Source organism: Euleptes europaea, chromosome 5 (assembly GCF_029931775.1).
Source record: "Euleptes europaea isolate rEulEur1 chromosome 5, rEulEur1.hap1, whole genome shotgun sequence".
Classification (NCBI taxonomy): Eukaryota; Metazoa; Chordata; class Lepidosauria; order Squamata; family Sphaerodactylidae; genus Euleptes; species Euleptes europaea.
In genome coordinates, this window is record NC_079316.1 from 106614195 (window position 1) to 106628731 (window position 14537).

Genomic DNA, 14537 nt, shown 5'->3' on the forward strand with positions numbered 1-14537 from the left:
GTCACGTTATGAGAAGACAGGAGTCACTGGAAAAGACAGTCATGCTAGGAAAAGTGGAGGGCAGCAGGAAAAGAGGAAGACCCGACAAGAGATGGATGGACTCAATGAATAAAGGAAGCCAGGGAACTCAATTGGCAAGATCTGAGCAAGGCTGTTAACGATAGGACGTTTTGGAGGATATGGATTCATAGGGTCGCCATGACATGAGTCGACTTGGCGGCCCTTAACACACACACACACACACAGCTTGTCGCGCACCACCACCCCCTCCCGAATTGCGGCCACTCCCTCCTTCTCCCCCTCTGGGCCGCTCTCCGGACAGCAGCTCCAGGCCTGGCCCGTTACACCCCCCCGGGCCAAACGTGGGAACGGTCTTCCGCCGCGACCCCCGCCCTCCCCCGTCTCCCGAGCACTCTGCCAGGGCGTCCCGAGACGCCTTTTCCATGCATGCCTGCGCGCGCCCGGGACGCCCTTGGCACGCGTGCACGCGCCCGGGGACGCTGTCTGCATATAGGGTGGGGGGTTTTTGTTTTGATTTTTTGCAAAAGGGGCGCGCGCGCATGCATGGGAAAGGCTTTCGGGGGGGGAGCATGCATGCGCGCGCCTTTTGCCAAAAATAAAAACAAAAAACCCCCAACCTGGGCGCGGAGCAAGGGGAGGGGGAGCGGCGCTGGCCCCGGCCGGGGGGGGGAGGCAGGGCGAGGGGGCGGGCGGGCAGGGAGCGGTCCTTCCCTCCAGCCTTTCAAGCTGCCTCCTCCCCCCCCCCGCGCCCCGCGAGGAGATGGTCTCTTCCCGCGGCCAGCCCTGCTTCCGGAGGCACTTTCGCTCCCCCCTATATAGGCGGGCGGCCGAGTGACAGCTGCGGCCAGAGGGGGGGAGGCCGGCCGGTCGCTGCCGTCGCGCGCCGAAGGGGAGCCTCGCGCGCCTTGGGGAGCCGGGAGGGGCGGCTGACCCCCAAGGGGAAGGGGGGAGCCCTGCAGCAGCAGCAGCCGCAGCCATGAACGGGACCCTGGAGAGCCTCTGCGGGCCCGCGCTGAACGACGAAGCCGTCTTCATGTTCACCTCGGAGTCGGTGGGCGAGGGGCACCCAGGTCAGCGGGCCCCGCGGCGCGGCGGGGGGGGGGGAGTCCCGGGCCCCCCGGAGCATATTGGCTAGCGAGAGGTCCCAGTGACTTCAGGGGACTTTGCTGCTGCCTGCCTGCCTTCCTTCCTTCCTCTTCTTCTTCTTCTTCCTCTTCTTCCTTTTCTCCTTGCTCTTCTTCTTTCTCCTTCCTTCCTTCCTTCCTTCTTCTCCTTCTTCCTTCTTCAATATGCTTCGAAGTGCGGCTTGAAGGCTGTGGCTAGATCCCTCCTCCCCCCCCCACAAGTCAAGGAAACCTGGAAATTTGTGTACTCTGCAACAGCAACTGTTCAGCAGTTGTTGAGCTGGTGGTTTTTGTGTGTGATTCCATTGTCGTAGCGCAGGGGTGGGGAACCTTTTTCCTGCCAAGGGCCATTTGCACATTTATAACATCATTCGGGGGCCATACCAGGTGTAGGGGGGGAGAGGCTAGGGTTGCCAGGTCTCCAGCCACCACCTGGAGGTTGGCAACCCCAGGGGAGGCCACGCAGAGAAGGCCTAGAGGGCTCCCCCAGTCCTCCACCCCTTCCAGGCAGGAGGGCAGCCAGCGGTGGGCCCAAGCAAACGAGGCGCCAGGGAGGCGCAGCCCGCGGTCAACCGGCAAGGGAGGAAGGAAGGAAAACAGAGAAAGAGGGAAAGGGAGAGAGGGAAAAAGAAATGGAAAGGGGGGAGAAAGAAAAGGACGGAGGGAGAGACAGAAAGAGAGGGAGAGAGAGAAGCCTTCCTCCCCCCCACACACACCCGCAGGCCCCACGCAACCTGGCCCCAGGCTCCATGCCCTCCCTGCTCCAGAGTCCACAAAAGGCCCCCTGAAGCCCGACCGGCTCCTGCGCGCATGCTCTGCCGCCGGGAGCCGCGGGCCTGTTTCCCCCCCTCACTGCTCAACAGCCGACAGGCAGCAAGAGTGTGCCCCGGCATTCCTGCATGCTGCGGCTATAGGAGGCAACCTTGGGGGAAAGCGTCCCTCTCCCTCCTCTTGCCGACCAACAGCCATCAGTCGGTGAGAGGAGGTCCAAAGGGCGACGCAGCACCCCTGCAAGCCGTGGCCCCAGGAACACCCTCAGGGAGGGCCGCCCTATGCCACGCCTTCGCGGCGGGGCCCCAGAGCTCCCAAGGGCCACAAAAAATGTCCTCGAGGGCAGCATACGGCCCCCGGGCCTGAGGTTTCCCATCCCTGTCGTAGCGGCTGAATCATACAATCGTCGAGTGGCAAGGGACCACCAGGGTTATCTAGTCCACCCCCCACCCCCCGCACAATGCAGGAAATTCACCAGTGTTCGTGAGCTGGTGTGGACCACAAGAAAAGCAGAATACTGTTTTTGTGCTTGTGTTTTTTTGAAGCCGTGGATAATGGGTGAGATTGGGACGTGGAATGGTACAATATAGCCGGATGTCATCAGATTTCAGAAACTAAGCCAGGTTGGTACTTGGAAGGGAGACCACCAAGGAAGGCTCTGCAGAGGAAAGCAATGGCAAACCACCTCTGCTTCTCACTTGCCTTGAAAGCCCCTTGCTGGGGTCGCCATAAGTCGGCTGCAACTTGTCACCACTTTACACACACAATGGCTAGATCTGATGCAACAGATCTTAGGGACCCAAAGATATGTATTTTAAATTGATTAAATGATGTATTTTATCAAGTGTTCCCTTTTGGTGCGGCAGTAGCAAGCGTGTTTTAAAGCAACACAGAACCCTTCATCAGTCAAAGCGTTCCCTGATGAAAATTTCTGTGCAACTCAGAAGTCCACGTCTTCCTCTCCATGCAAAACAGCTTGTTCCGAGACCTGGCTTCCTTTCAAAGCTTTGGAGGGGCCCCGCGTTCATCTTCTCCTGAACGCCATGCCGTGTTCCCCTTCTGGAATTCATCCGCATGCTAACTATATCACACAACTGTAAATCATTGCCCGTAACAGCTGGGCCTAGCATTTACGAGGAGGTACCCTGTCTCCTGCTTCTGGGGCAGCTGAACAGGGGCGGGAGACAGTCGGAGATTAGCACGCCAATTTCATTTTTTTAAAATTAATTTCAACAGCAAAAGGAAGGGTTGAGCATGGTGTTGCTTAACCGGGCAAGGGGACAGTTATCAGCCAGGTTCTGTGCGCCAACTGCACAGTGCAAGTTAATGTTATCTGGTCCTTACGGGAACACCAGTTGCATGCTTCCAGCAGGTGGGGAGAGACAAACGTTCTTTCGGACAAGGCTGAAGTTGTTTGATGTACTCAGGTGCAATCCGAGCAATCCGGAAAGGTTGCATCGTGATTCAGGGCTTTCCCTGAGGTTGTGTAACAGTGAGCAGAATTTTTTTATTTTTATGGACAGGTTTAGCTATTAGAAAGCAAAACAACTTCCCATTGCTTGGGGAAGGTCACACTGGTGTTTGCGCATGGTTTAACTTGGCACGTTCTTTCCAAAGCATTAGCTGAAGGCCGTGTGACACTTACCCTTAAGGAAAAACCCACTACAGTAGATCTGCGGGACTCCACCAAACAGAAGAGTGTCCCCCCCCCCCAGTTTATAGTGGATGATATTACGATACCAAGTTACAATCGTGCCTTAGGACTGTGTTCTTCAACCTCATAAGTTGATGGGCCTTGTAGAACCCCACCTGAGATCCTATTTTTGTTTTGCCGTCAAGTCACAGCTGAGTTAGGGCGACCCTGTAGGGTTTTCAAGGCAAGAGACACTCAGAGATGGTTTGCCATTGCCTGCCATCAGTGTTGTGTAGTGGTTATGAGCAGCAGACTCTAATCTGGTGAAGCGGGTTGGTTTCCCCACTCCTCCACACAAAGCCTGCTGGGTGACCTTGGGCTAGTCACAGCTCTCAACTCTCTCAGCCCCACCTACCTGACAAGGTGTCTGTTGTGGGGAGAGGAAGGGAAGGAGATGGTAAGCCGGTTTGAGTCTCCTTAAAAGGGAGAGAGAAAGGCAGCATATAAGAACCAACTCTTCTTCTTGTCACGCCCCTGGTATTCCTTGGAGGTCTCCCATCCACATACTTGTCAGGGTGGAGGCTGAGAGCGTACGACTGGCCCAAGGTCACCCAGCAAGTTTCCATGGCAGAGTGGGGATTCGTACCTGGGTTTCCCAGATCCTACTCCTTCATCTTAACCGCTACACCATGGTGGACAGAGCTCCCTTTTCTCCTGCTTTTTGGAGACTCCACAATGTTAGTGCGCATGCGTAGACAGAAGGGGGCGCCCTACCTCTTGTGTTTCTTTGCATGTGTGTTCAGAGGTGCAGCAGGAAGGGAAATGAAGTCCTGGCGGGAAAGGATTCCTCTATGGCAGGGGCGTCAAACATAAGACCCGGGGGCTGCATTCGGCCCCTTGAGGGCTCTTATTCAGCCCGTGAGCCAGCTGAGGCAACCCCCTCCCACACACACTCTCTCGATCTGGGCTGGCAAGGCATAGCCCAGCCCGACCAAGTGACATTTATGTCATATCCGTCCCTCGTAACAATTGAGTTCGACATTCCTGCTCTGTGGCTTTGAGCTTTGAGGGGGAGAAGGAAGTTTTAGCCGTAGCGCAGGATCTCTAACTGCCCATTCACACACATGGAACGGCCTTTATTTTTATAGCTGAACTTGTCCCCTCAGTTCCTTGGCTCAGCCAAACTGCCCTGCTTTCCGGTCTGTTCTCAGAATGCTTCTCTAAAGATCTAGTTACTTCCTTGGTATCCCCAGGGGTGCCTTAATTTAGTTCATCCCCCCTCAATCCATAGGCTGTTCACCCCTGGTATCCCTCCCCCCACATGTATAGATGTCACCACATTGAGCTGGCTGGCTGGAGCCCCCCCCCTTTTTCCAACTCTCGAATTAGAGTGAGTCCACTTCCGTGGAACAGTTAAGAACATTTATTCTGGTACAGGCTGCTGAATCTCGTAAAAGAGAAAATGCACAGGGAATACAAGGGGGATCTGGGGCCAAGATTTGGTATTAGCCTATAATTTCGCATGCAGTGAATATTTGAGCCAGCAAATAACAATACTACAAAAAGAATATTCAGGCCAGCACACTTCCTTACTGAACTCCTTGTAGATTGACATGAGGTAGCGAAAATGATTCGTTCTTCCTGGAAGCTCGGGATTCGATAAAGCAGGGGTTCTGTCGAGCCATTGCTGGTCTTTTATGCATGGCTGTTTCACTCGCCATCACCCCTCCGACAACTTCGAGTCTTTGTTTCGATTACGTATGCCATTTCCAACCGTCAGGTCGTCTTCCCCTGCATTTCCCCGCATTTTGAGGTACCTGTTTTATCTCGAATTTAAAAATGCAGGCAAAATGCGGGGAAAGGCAGGGGGAGAACGAGGCAACCTCTGATGGTTGGAAATGGCATGCATGCATAATCAACACAAAGACCTGAGGTCGTCAGAGGGGTGACGGCAAGTGAAACAGCCATGCATAAAAGACCGCTGTCTGACTATGTCCAGTAAGCACACTATGCATGCGACTGATTCTCTTTAAAGATTTAATTTTTTTTTAAAGCATGTAATTTTGACAACGGTGGGGGGAAGGCAGCATGGTATAGCCCGATCTCCTCAGATCTCGGAAACTGAGCAGGGTTGGTACTTGGGAGACCACCAAGGAAGACTGTGCAGAGAAAGCCAATGGCAAACCAGCATGGTGTGGTGGGTAAGAGTGGTGGTTTGGAGCGGTGGACTCTAATCGGGAGAACCGAGTTGGTTTCCCCACTCCTCCACATGAAGCCCGCTGGGTGACCTTGGGCTAGTCACAGTTCTCTCCAAGCTCTCTCAGCCTCACCAACCTCACAGGGTGTCTTTTGTGGGGAGGGGAAGGGAAGGTGATTGTAAGCCGGTTTGATGCTTCCTTAAGTGGTAGAGAAAGTCGGCATATAAAAACCAACTCTTCTTCGTATCGCTTCTGCTTCTCACTTGCCTTGAAAGCCCCTGTCTGGGGTCGCCATAAGTAAGTTGCGACTTGACGGGACTTAAGTACGTATGTAACTTTGGCAGGCCGAGCGCTATATGTAAAACTGATTTTTTAAAATAATAACAAAAATAATAAAGGTGTCTTGTCTGTGAAGGGGGATTCCAAGACGGCCCTGTGCTGCTCCAGTTCCTGCAAATCTGGTAGATCTGTTAGCGTCCCGGACACACCCCTGTTCCAGACTCTGAAGGACGGGAGGGGTAACTGTCTACGAAAACACCGATGTCTCTAGACGTCCATTTACGCTGTGATAAAGTAGCTGGGTGTGGAAACACACCAAAGCACATTTAGGACATGCCAATGCTACATGCTTAGACACAGGTCAGGGCATGATCTTAGGCCTCTCTGACACACCGTTGACAGGTCTGTACTAGAGCAAGGTTGGCATCTGCCTGGGTATTATGCCAATTCCTCCTCCACCCCCACCCCCTGGTTAGCAACTACCACGTTTCCCCGAAAATAAAACACTGTCTTATATTTATTTTTCCTCAAGAAGACACTATGGCTTATTTTCAGGGGATGTCTTATTTTTATAAAGTATGGTACAACAATCTACATTTATTCAAAGATAGTTGTCGTCCGAATTTGGCCGAATAAAGCCATTAAAAACACAATCGCACCTTTCCGTGGCTCCGGGGGGGGCATTTTGGGGGGTAGAGGTCCAAACTTTCAGCGTCGCTTGAGGGGACCCTTCTTGCAAGAACCCCCAAGTTTTGTAAAGATTGGGTCAGGGGGGGCTGAGATATGGGCCCGAAAGGGGTCCCCCCTCCTTAATGTGCATCTCTGACAATGGGGGTTTGCAATTAGCAGAGCTTGCTGCCCACCCCAAAGCTCCCAGACCCGACAAACAGCTGAGCTGTGGGGAGCAAGGGCGGGGCAGGTGCGAAGAAGTTTGCAAACCATGCAAAGCAACACATTTGCAGCCATACAAACCATGCAAAGCTACATGTTTGCGACCATGCAAAGCAACACGTTTGCAACCATGCAAAGCAACACCTGACACCTGGGAGTTTGCAAACCATGGAAAGAGACAGAGGCAGCTAGCTATGCATAAGGAGCAGGAGGGGGTGGAATTTCCCCTTTTGCATCGGACTCAGGACCAGGCAAATGCATTCTTTAAGTCACCATTTGAAAACCAGTTTTGAGCAAGCATCAGAATAGACCTAACCGATCTTATAAATGAAGGAAAACCTGAGGACGCACAACTGAAGCCCTCCCCTCAAACCAGGGAGAGAGAGACTCAGGGGGCACCCCCCCAGAACAGGCAAAAGCCCCCTTTGGCTTCCCCCCCACCCACAGAAACTGCTCCCTCCCCACACACACACAGACTCTGCTCCCCCCCCCACACACACACACAGGAGAAAAATAGAGAAAAGCCCCAAAATGGGTCTTACTGTGGATGTCTTCTGTTCTGGGAATGGGCATGGCAGGGGGAAACGGGCGGGGCTACAGGACGAGTGGTCTGAGACCGAGGAAACTCTCCGGGAACAGCGAACTGGCGGGAAGTCTTGGTACGCTGCATAGCCACGCCTATCACTATGTCTTATTTTCGGGGTATGGCTTATATTGCGCAAATGCTTAGAAATCCTGCTATGGCTTATTTTATGGGTATGTCTTATTTTCGGGGAAACACGGTAGTTTTACAGGAGGGTCATGGGCCAGCCCCACCCTTAAAACTAGATTGACAGCAAGAAGTGTCTGTCTGTCTGTCTCTCTCTCTCTCTCTCTCATCCATCTATCGATCTGTCTGTCTTATCTATCTTGTCTGTCTGTCTATCTGTCTTATGTGTCTGTGTGTCTATCTATTTCAGAGATTTAAAGATGGTATAATACAGGAACCGTTTAACCCTATTTTTTTAGAAGAATCTGTATCCCTGATGTTAAATCTATATTATATGTTAGTGCTGAGAGACCAGTGCAACAAACTGAAGGTGGAAAATAGTGGGCGATCCAGCTGACAGAGCCCCCCCTCCCCAGAGATCATCATTGGGGGGTCCTACTGAAGTTGGTGGGGCTGGGCGGTGGTGGTTATCATTCTCCACGAGTCTCTCCCTAGTTTGCAGAATCCCGGCGCAAACTACTGACAGCAGGTATTGACTGTTGCTTATGTTGGGATTCAGGGATAGATTGCGTTGTCTGCATGTTTACTGCTACCTAGGTCTGTGGTGAGTGCCCTGTCTAAGGTGCCAGAGGTAATATCAGGTAATATCCCTGTCCATCTAGGCCTTTTATGCAAAGCTGTTTCCCTCGCGGTCACACCTCCGACAGCTTCGGGTCTTTGTTTTGATTATTCATGCTGTTTCCAACCATCAGAGGTCGCCTTGTTCTCCCTCTGCATTTTGCCGCATTTTGCCCTCTTTTAAAAATTCGAGAGAAACGCGGGGAAACGCAGGGGGAGAGCGAGGCGACTTCTGATGGTTGGAAACGGCATGCATAACCCAAACAAAGACCCAAAGTCATTGTCAGGGTGACAGTGAGGGAAACAGCCCTGCATAAAAGGCCCATGTGGCTCCATTTCTTGGGAGACTGGATTTGGTCCAGAGGTGTCCAGCTGCTGATCTCTGTGTTTGTGCAGGCACTAATGGAAAAGCAGAAGGAATTCACCGTTGCATCCTTCATTCATCCAGGTTCTTTTTAATTTATGGTGAGAAACCAAAAAGACAAGCTTGGTGGGGCACAAGAATCATCTGATCTGTATTTATTTTTGCGGTTATGTTAATTTGTTCCCCCATCCAATATCGAACGAGTGTAATGTAAACCTTTGACAGTTGGGAGGGTTGCGCAACAGTCTGACACACGCATGTTTTGGGCAAACATTCCAGTTTGGACAAGTCAGTTCCCATAAGTGGCAGTTCTGTATCATCCCCCTTTGCTTTGGCAATGCCAAGTGGGCATTTTAAAATCTGGCACAATTCCATTGAAATCACTGCCGTCTCCCCCTCCAGAGTTTCATCTTCATTTGAATTTCAGCAGAGATGCCAGTCATTTCCCTGTAGAACGAGATCACATTTCCAGAAATTTCAGCTTGCGTAATAAAAACAGCGGACTAGTTACTCCACTTTGAACCGATCCATTTCAGTAACTGGAGTAACTTCGCAGAGGATTGTATTGCTTGGACCATAAATGCAGCTGGTTACCATTCACTTCCCTTCTTCTGGCCTTTCCCAGCTCCTGTGCCCCCTTCTTTCCCAATTAGGGTTGCCAACTTACAGGTGGTGGCTGGAGATCTCCTGGGATTGCAACTGATCTCCAGGCAGCCGAGATCACTTCCCCTGGAGAAAATGGCCACTTTGGAAGTGGACTCTATGGAATTACACCCCATTGAAGTCCCTCCCCTCTCCAAACCCTGCCCTCATCAGGCTCCACCTCGCAAAATTTTTTTCTAGGTATCCCCATCTGAAAACCCTATTTCCAATTAGGAACCAAAAAGGTTAAGACAACATAAATGTATGGGCTCAATATCTTATAGACGTTCTGGCATGCACCCCAAAACTCTATAGCAACCATAAATAGGGTTGCCAACCTCCAATCTATTATTTGGGGCACGTATATATTCCTATATTTCTTTAGATTTATACTTTTAACATATAGGAATATATATATATGTATGTATGTATTACAATACTCCTTAAAAACACATATCCTGACCCAAGTAATAGGTTGGAGGTTGGCAACCCTATTTATGGTTGCTATAGAATTTTGGGGTACGTGCTAGAGCATCACCCCAGCACAATGCTGGCACTTCCAGGTTACACTGGAAGTGATGTCATCGTGCAGCAGTAAGTACCCACCTCCCCTCTGCTGGCTGCTGGGCCATGCCTGGAAGCCCTACCTACTACATGGAGATATTTTACACTAAAATGGATAAATCGTTTGTAGGTTATAATGAGAAGACGTATGGGATTCAAATATGATCGATACCTTTTCAGGGATTTTTTATCAGTACACGGCAGGAAGTAGCTCTTGATAGTTTCACACCTCTTTTGTTTTGATTGGTCTGTGATGCCACTTGCCAGAAAGCTCAATTGCAGAACAAATGCCTCTCTCTGCATTAACCATAATGGCACTTCGGCATAAACAGCACAAGAAAAAAAAACATTAAAAAGTCCCAAAATTCTGTAAGAAGAGTTTGGCGGAGGGATTGAGTGTTGCACTAACTCAAGTTGAACCTGAGTTGTCATGTAGGGGACTACATTATCTCTCTAGTGTGGTACGTGGCAGGTGGGAAACCACAGTCCGGGAGTAGAGTAGCGTATAGGAGCATTTCCTATTTCTGACCATAGAGTCAGATTTATGAGAAATTGCCAGTCAGCAAGGTAATATTGGTCAGTCATCTCAAGTAACACCATCTGCAGCATATGGAGACATGCACATGTATCGGGAGGTGGCCCAGATCCAAGGAAAGAGAGCCGAGCCTGCTGTGCTTTGTGAATGGCTGGCATTTCAAAGATCCCCAGCCGCCAGTTTAGGTTTTCATTTGTGAAGGAAGAGGTCCCGAGAAATAGGGATTAGCGAAGTCAAGTCTTCAGCTGCCTTGTCTAGAAATAACACCGCGGCTCACCCAGTCTGGAGGAGAGATTTCTCCGCACAGGCTAAAGAGGTGGAGAAAGAACTGATTTCCTCGGATCAGCAGAGCAAGGGGCGTTCCAATGACTGATGCGCTTTGGGGCAGTTCCTCCAGGTTGCCTGAGCTTCCCATCTCCAGGATCTAGCTTGTATTCCTTTTTTAAAAGAGGAAGACCCAACATGAGTTGAATTGACTCAACCAAGGAAGCCACGGCCCTCAGTTTGCAAGACCAGAGCAAGGCAGTTAACAATAGGAATGTTTTGGAGGACATTGATTCATTGGGTCGCCATGAGTTGGAAGCGACTTGATGGCACTTAACACGAATACACACACACACTTGAGCACCTTGCTGGGGGAGCAACTTGACTTCCCACCTTCTTCCTGTCTTCCGCTAGGAGAGAAAAAAACTTTTAAAACTAAATGTGGATATTTTTTTTTGTCAAGAAAACCGCAAAGTAAAAAAAAGATATTTTTCCACAGGTACCATAAATGTGGAAGCGAACATCTCCAAGCATCTAGGTGACATGTCTCAGGACGTTGTGACCAGTTGTGGTTCTAGGGTGGCCAACTCTGGGTTCGGAAATACCTGGAGATTTGGGGGTGGAGGGTGGGGTTTAGGGAAAGGAAGAGCTTCAGTAGGGCATAATGCCATACAGTCCACCTTTCACAGCAGCCCAAGAGAAGAGGAAGACATATTTTAAATAAATAATTAATAGATGATCTAAGTAGTCTGGAGAACAGTTAAAATTCTGGGAGATTTCCAGGCCCCACCAGGAGGATGGCAACCCTTTGTGGTTCAAAAGGAAGCACTTCCACTGCATATTCACAAGTGTTTGGAGAGGTGCTTCTCTCCTGAATGCATTGGACCTGAAAGAAAGTCTGGTGTGAATACCAACACAGCAATCATAACACAAACTGGTCCCAAGGGCTGAAGCTCACCACAGACGGGAGTCTTTATTGGATCTTTTTTTCTGACCTTATTAGTCCGGAAAAGTAGGATTTTGGACCTTGATGACTTGCAAACTTAAAAAAAAAATCTGTCAAGGACCTAGAAGGACGATATGGTTTACATGCTTGAGAAGATAATAGTCCAGGGGTCCCCAACCATTTCAAGCCAGTGGGCACCTTTGGAATTCTGACAAAGGGTAGTGGGCAAAATCACAAAAATGGCTGCCACAGGAGGCAGAGCCAACAACAAAATGCCAGGGATCAAAGTTATATTCAAATCTAACCATCACCCTTCAACATGTCAGACAGAAGCTCCGTTTAGCAGGATGCCTTTAAATCTGCAGGGCCAATCAGAAGCCCTGTTGGGGAAAAAGCCTCACCTAGCCCCACCCACTTTCTAAATGCACTTGGGGGGCACCAGGAAATGTGTCGGCGGGCATCATGGTGCCCACAGACACCGCATTGGGGACCCCTGATAGAGTGAGATGCAGCAGTCTGCGATCTCTGCTAAGCTGTTCACTTTGGTAGGTTTTGGATTTTGTGAGCTTGCTGGGGAGTGAGAGCATTTCCATTTGGCAGGATGCTTTTTGGCTGCATAAAAAGAGAGGAGAACTCCTTTCCTTGCCTGAAAAAGTCGGAATGGGCCTTTGGAGATCAGCATGTTGGAGAGAAGCGGACGAAAGTCACTTGATTTGCCACAGTTTGTCCCCTATCATAAACCTTAACCTTGGATAACACATTTTCCATTCAATTCAGGCTGCACTTTCTTGCTTGCCGAGTGGCTTCCCGCATTTTGCCTGGGTTTTCAGGGATCTGTTTTATCTGGAATTTGAAAATGTGAACAAAACATGGGGAAACACGGGGGGAGAGCGAGGCGACCTCTGATGGTCGGAAACAGCATGCATAAATGAAACAAGGGTCAGAGGGGTGACCGCGAGGGAAACAGCCATGCATAAAAGGCCTTTGGCTTTGACTTCTGAGCTTCTCTTAAGGGTCTATAAATGGGCCAACTTTCCCTCTTCACAATTGTGAGCCGCATGCTAGCGTCACTTTCCGACTCTCCACTCTGGTCTCTTTCAGACAAGATATGCGACCAGATCAGTGATGCGGTGCTCGACGCTCATCTGAACCAAGATCCAAATGCCAAGGTGGCTTGCGGTAAGAAATCAACCCTTTTTCGTCTCAGTGGAGATCTCTTCTGCCATCTGCGTTTTCCAGCAAAATCTCTATCATTACAAGGGGTGGATGGGAGGCATATACTGCTGAGATCCTTGGCAGAAATTTAGAGAGCGTGGAGAAAGGCTCGCTCATCCCCTTCAAACCATGTTTTGGGGCACCTGATTTACACTACCCCTTGGATTTAAACCCCCCATTTTTAAAAAAATCTGATTTTTCTGCAAACCTAGAAGGTCCCCCAAGTCTGCAGAAACATCTGTTTGGGGTGAGTGTGCCCCCTATTTAGGAATCCGCAGGCAGGGGGCACACTTCGGAATTAGATATATAGATCTGGGAGACCTGTATTTTGCTTGGAGCCGGTTGGATGAAAGAAAGGGGAATAAAATGTAATTTACAAAAATGTTTCAAGTATAAAGTGAAAGGGCTTGCAAAAGACATAATACAGCGCTTGTGAGTGACTGGTATCCAGGAGCAAGGAATGTATTTATTTTTAGAGGAATCCTTCAGCCAGCCTAATAGTTTCCCCACTTGCTTTCTTTTAGAGACAGTGTGCAAAACAGGGATGGTACTACTGTGCGGGGAGATCACCTCTCGAGCTGTGGTGGATTACCAGCGGGTTGTACGAGACACAATCAGTCACATTGGTTATGACGATTCCGCGAAAGGTGGGTGGAAAACGGATGGATTCTTGTCCGGTCAGCCAAAGGTGGGAAAGCATGTTTTGGCATGTTTTGCTAGGAGAAGGCAAAAGACCCATGCGGCTGTGCCTAGGGAAATGCTCCAACACTTCCAGCGGATAAGCTCTAAGTACTTCGGTAACAAGAACAAAACTCCTTCCCTGGAGGTTTTTAAGAAGAAATTAGATGGCCATCTGTCAGCAATGCTGATTCTGTGACCTTAGGCAGATGATGAGAGGGAGGGCATCTTGGCCATCTTCTGGTCACTAGGGGTGTGGGGGTCGGAGGTAGTTGTGAATTTCCTGCATTGTGCAGGGGGTTGGACTAGATGACCCTGGTGGTCCCTTCCAACTCTATGATTCTAGGATTCTATTTACCTTGCAGTTAGAATTATTTCAGGAGAGAAGCCATGGACCGCTTGTGAACTGGAACCCTCTGTAGCATCCCTGCTATTTGAGCTGGGATTTGCTGCTTCCGCTGAGTATTGTTGCATCCTGCAACCCAGCCTTAGGATGGGATCAGGGAAATAATGTTGCAGTGCCAGGACAGGGGTAATTTGCCCTAGATCAGGGGTCCCCAACCGTTTTGAGCCTGTGGGCACCTTTGGAATTTTGCTAAAGTGTGGTGGGCACAGCCACGAACTGGCTGCCACAGGAGGCGGAGCCGGCCAAAAAAATGGCTGCTGCAGCTTCCCTTCAGTCACACAGCGAAGATCCTTGTGCTGTGGGGGCAGCTGCTGCCAAAGCAAGATTTTAAATAATCTGTACGGTCAATCAGAAGCCTTGCTGTGGAAAAGCCCTGACTGTCCCTGCCCACTTTTTAAGAAGACTTAGTGAGCACCAGAAAAGTGATTCAGTTGAAAGTGTGAGGGGGACAGACGAGCTTCAGCCTCCCCCACCCCCCCGTGCTGTTTTCCTGAGCCAAAACAGCTCTGTGTGTGTGGGATGCTATAGCCCCTGCTTCCCCTGCGCCACTCTCCTGAACTGAATCAGGCCCTGGCTGCTAGGTAACGTAAGAACATAAGAAAAGGCCCTGCTGGATCAGACCAAGGCCCATCAAGTCCACCAGTCCGTTCACACAGTGGCCAACCAGGTGCCTCTAGGA

At 50.2% G+C, this 14537-nt stretch overlaps 1 protein-coding gene across 1 annotated transcript in view; it reads left to right on the forward strand.

The window, feature by feature from the left end:
* Positions 1-997: 997 nt before the first annotated feature.
* The window catches only part of MAT1A (methionine adenosyltransferase 1A), a 29637-nt gene continuing 16097 nt past the window's right edge, over positions 998-14537 (forward strand). Inside the window, exons 1-3 of the mRNA XM_056850101.1 lie at positions 998-1091; positions 12661-12738; positions 13299-13421. Coding sequence (XP_056706079.1) covers positions 998-1091; positions 12661-12738; positions 13299-13421 — 295 coding nt within the window. The remainder of the gene's footprint in view (positions 1092-12660; positions 12739-13298; positions 13422-14537) is intronic.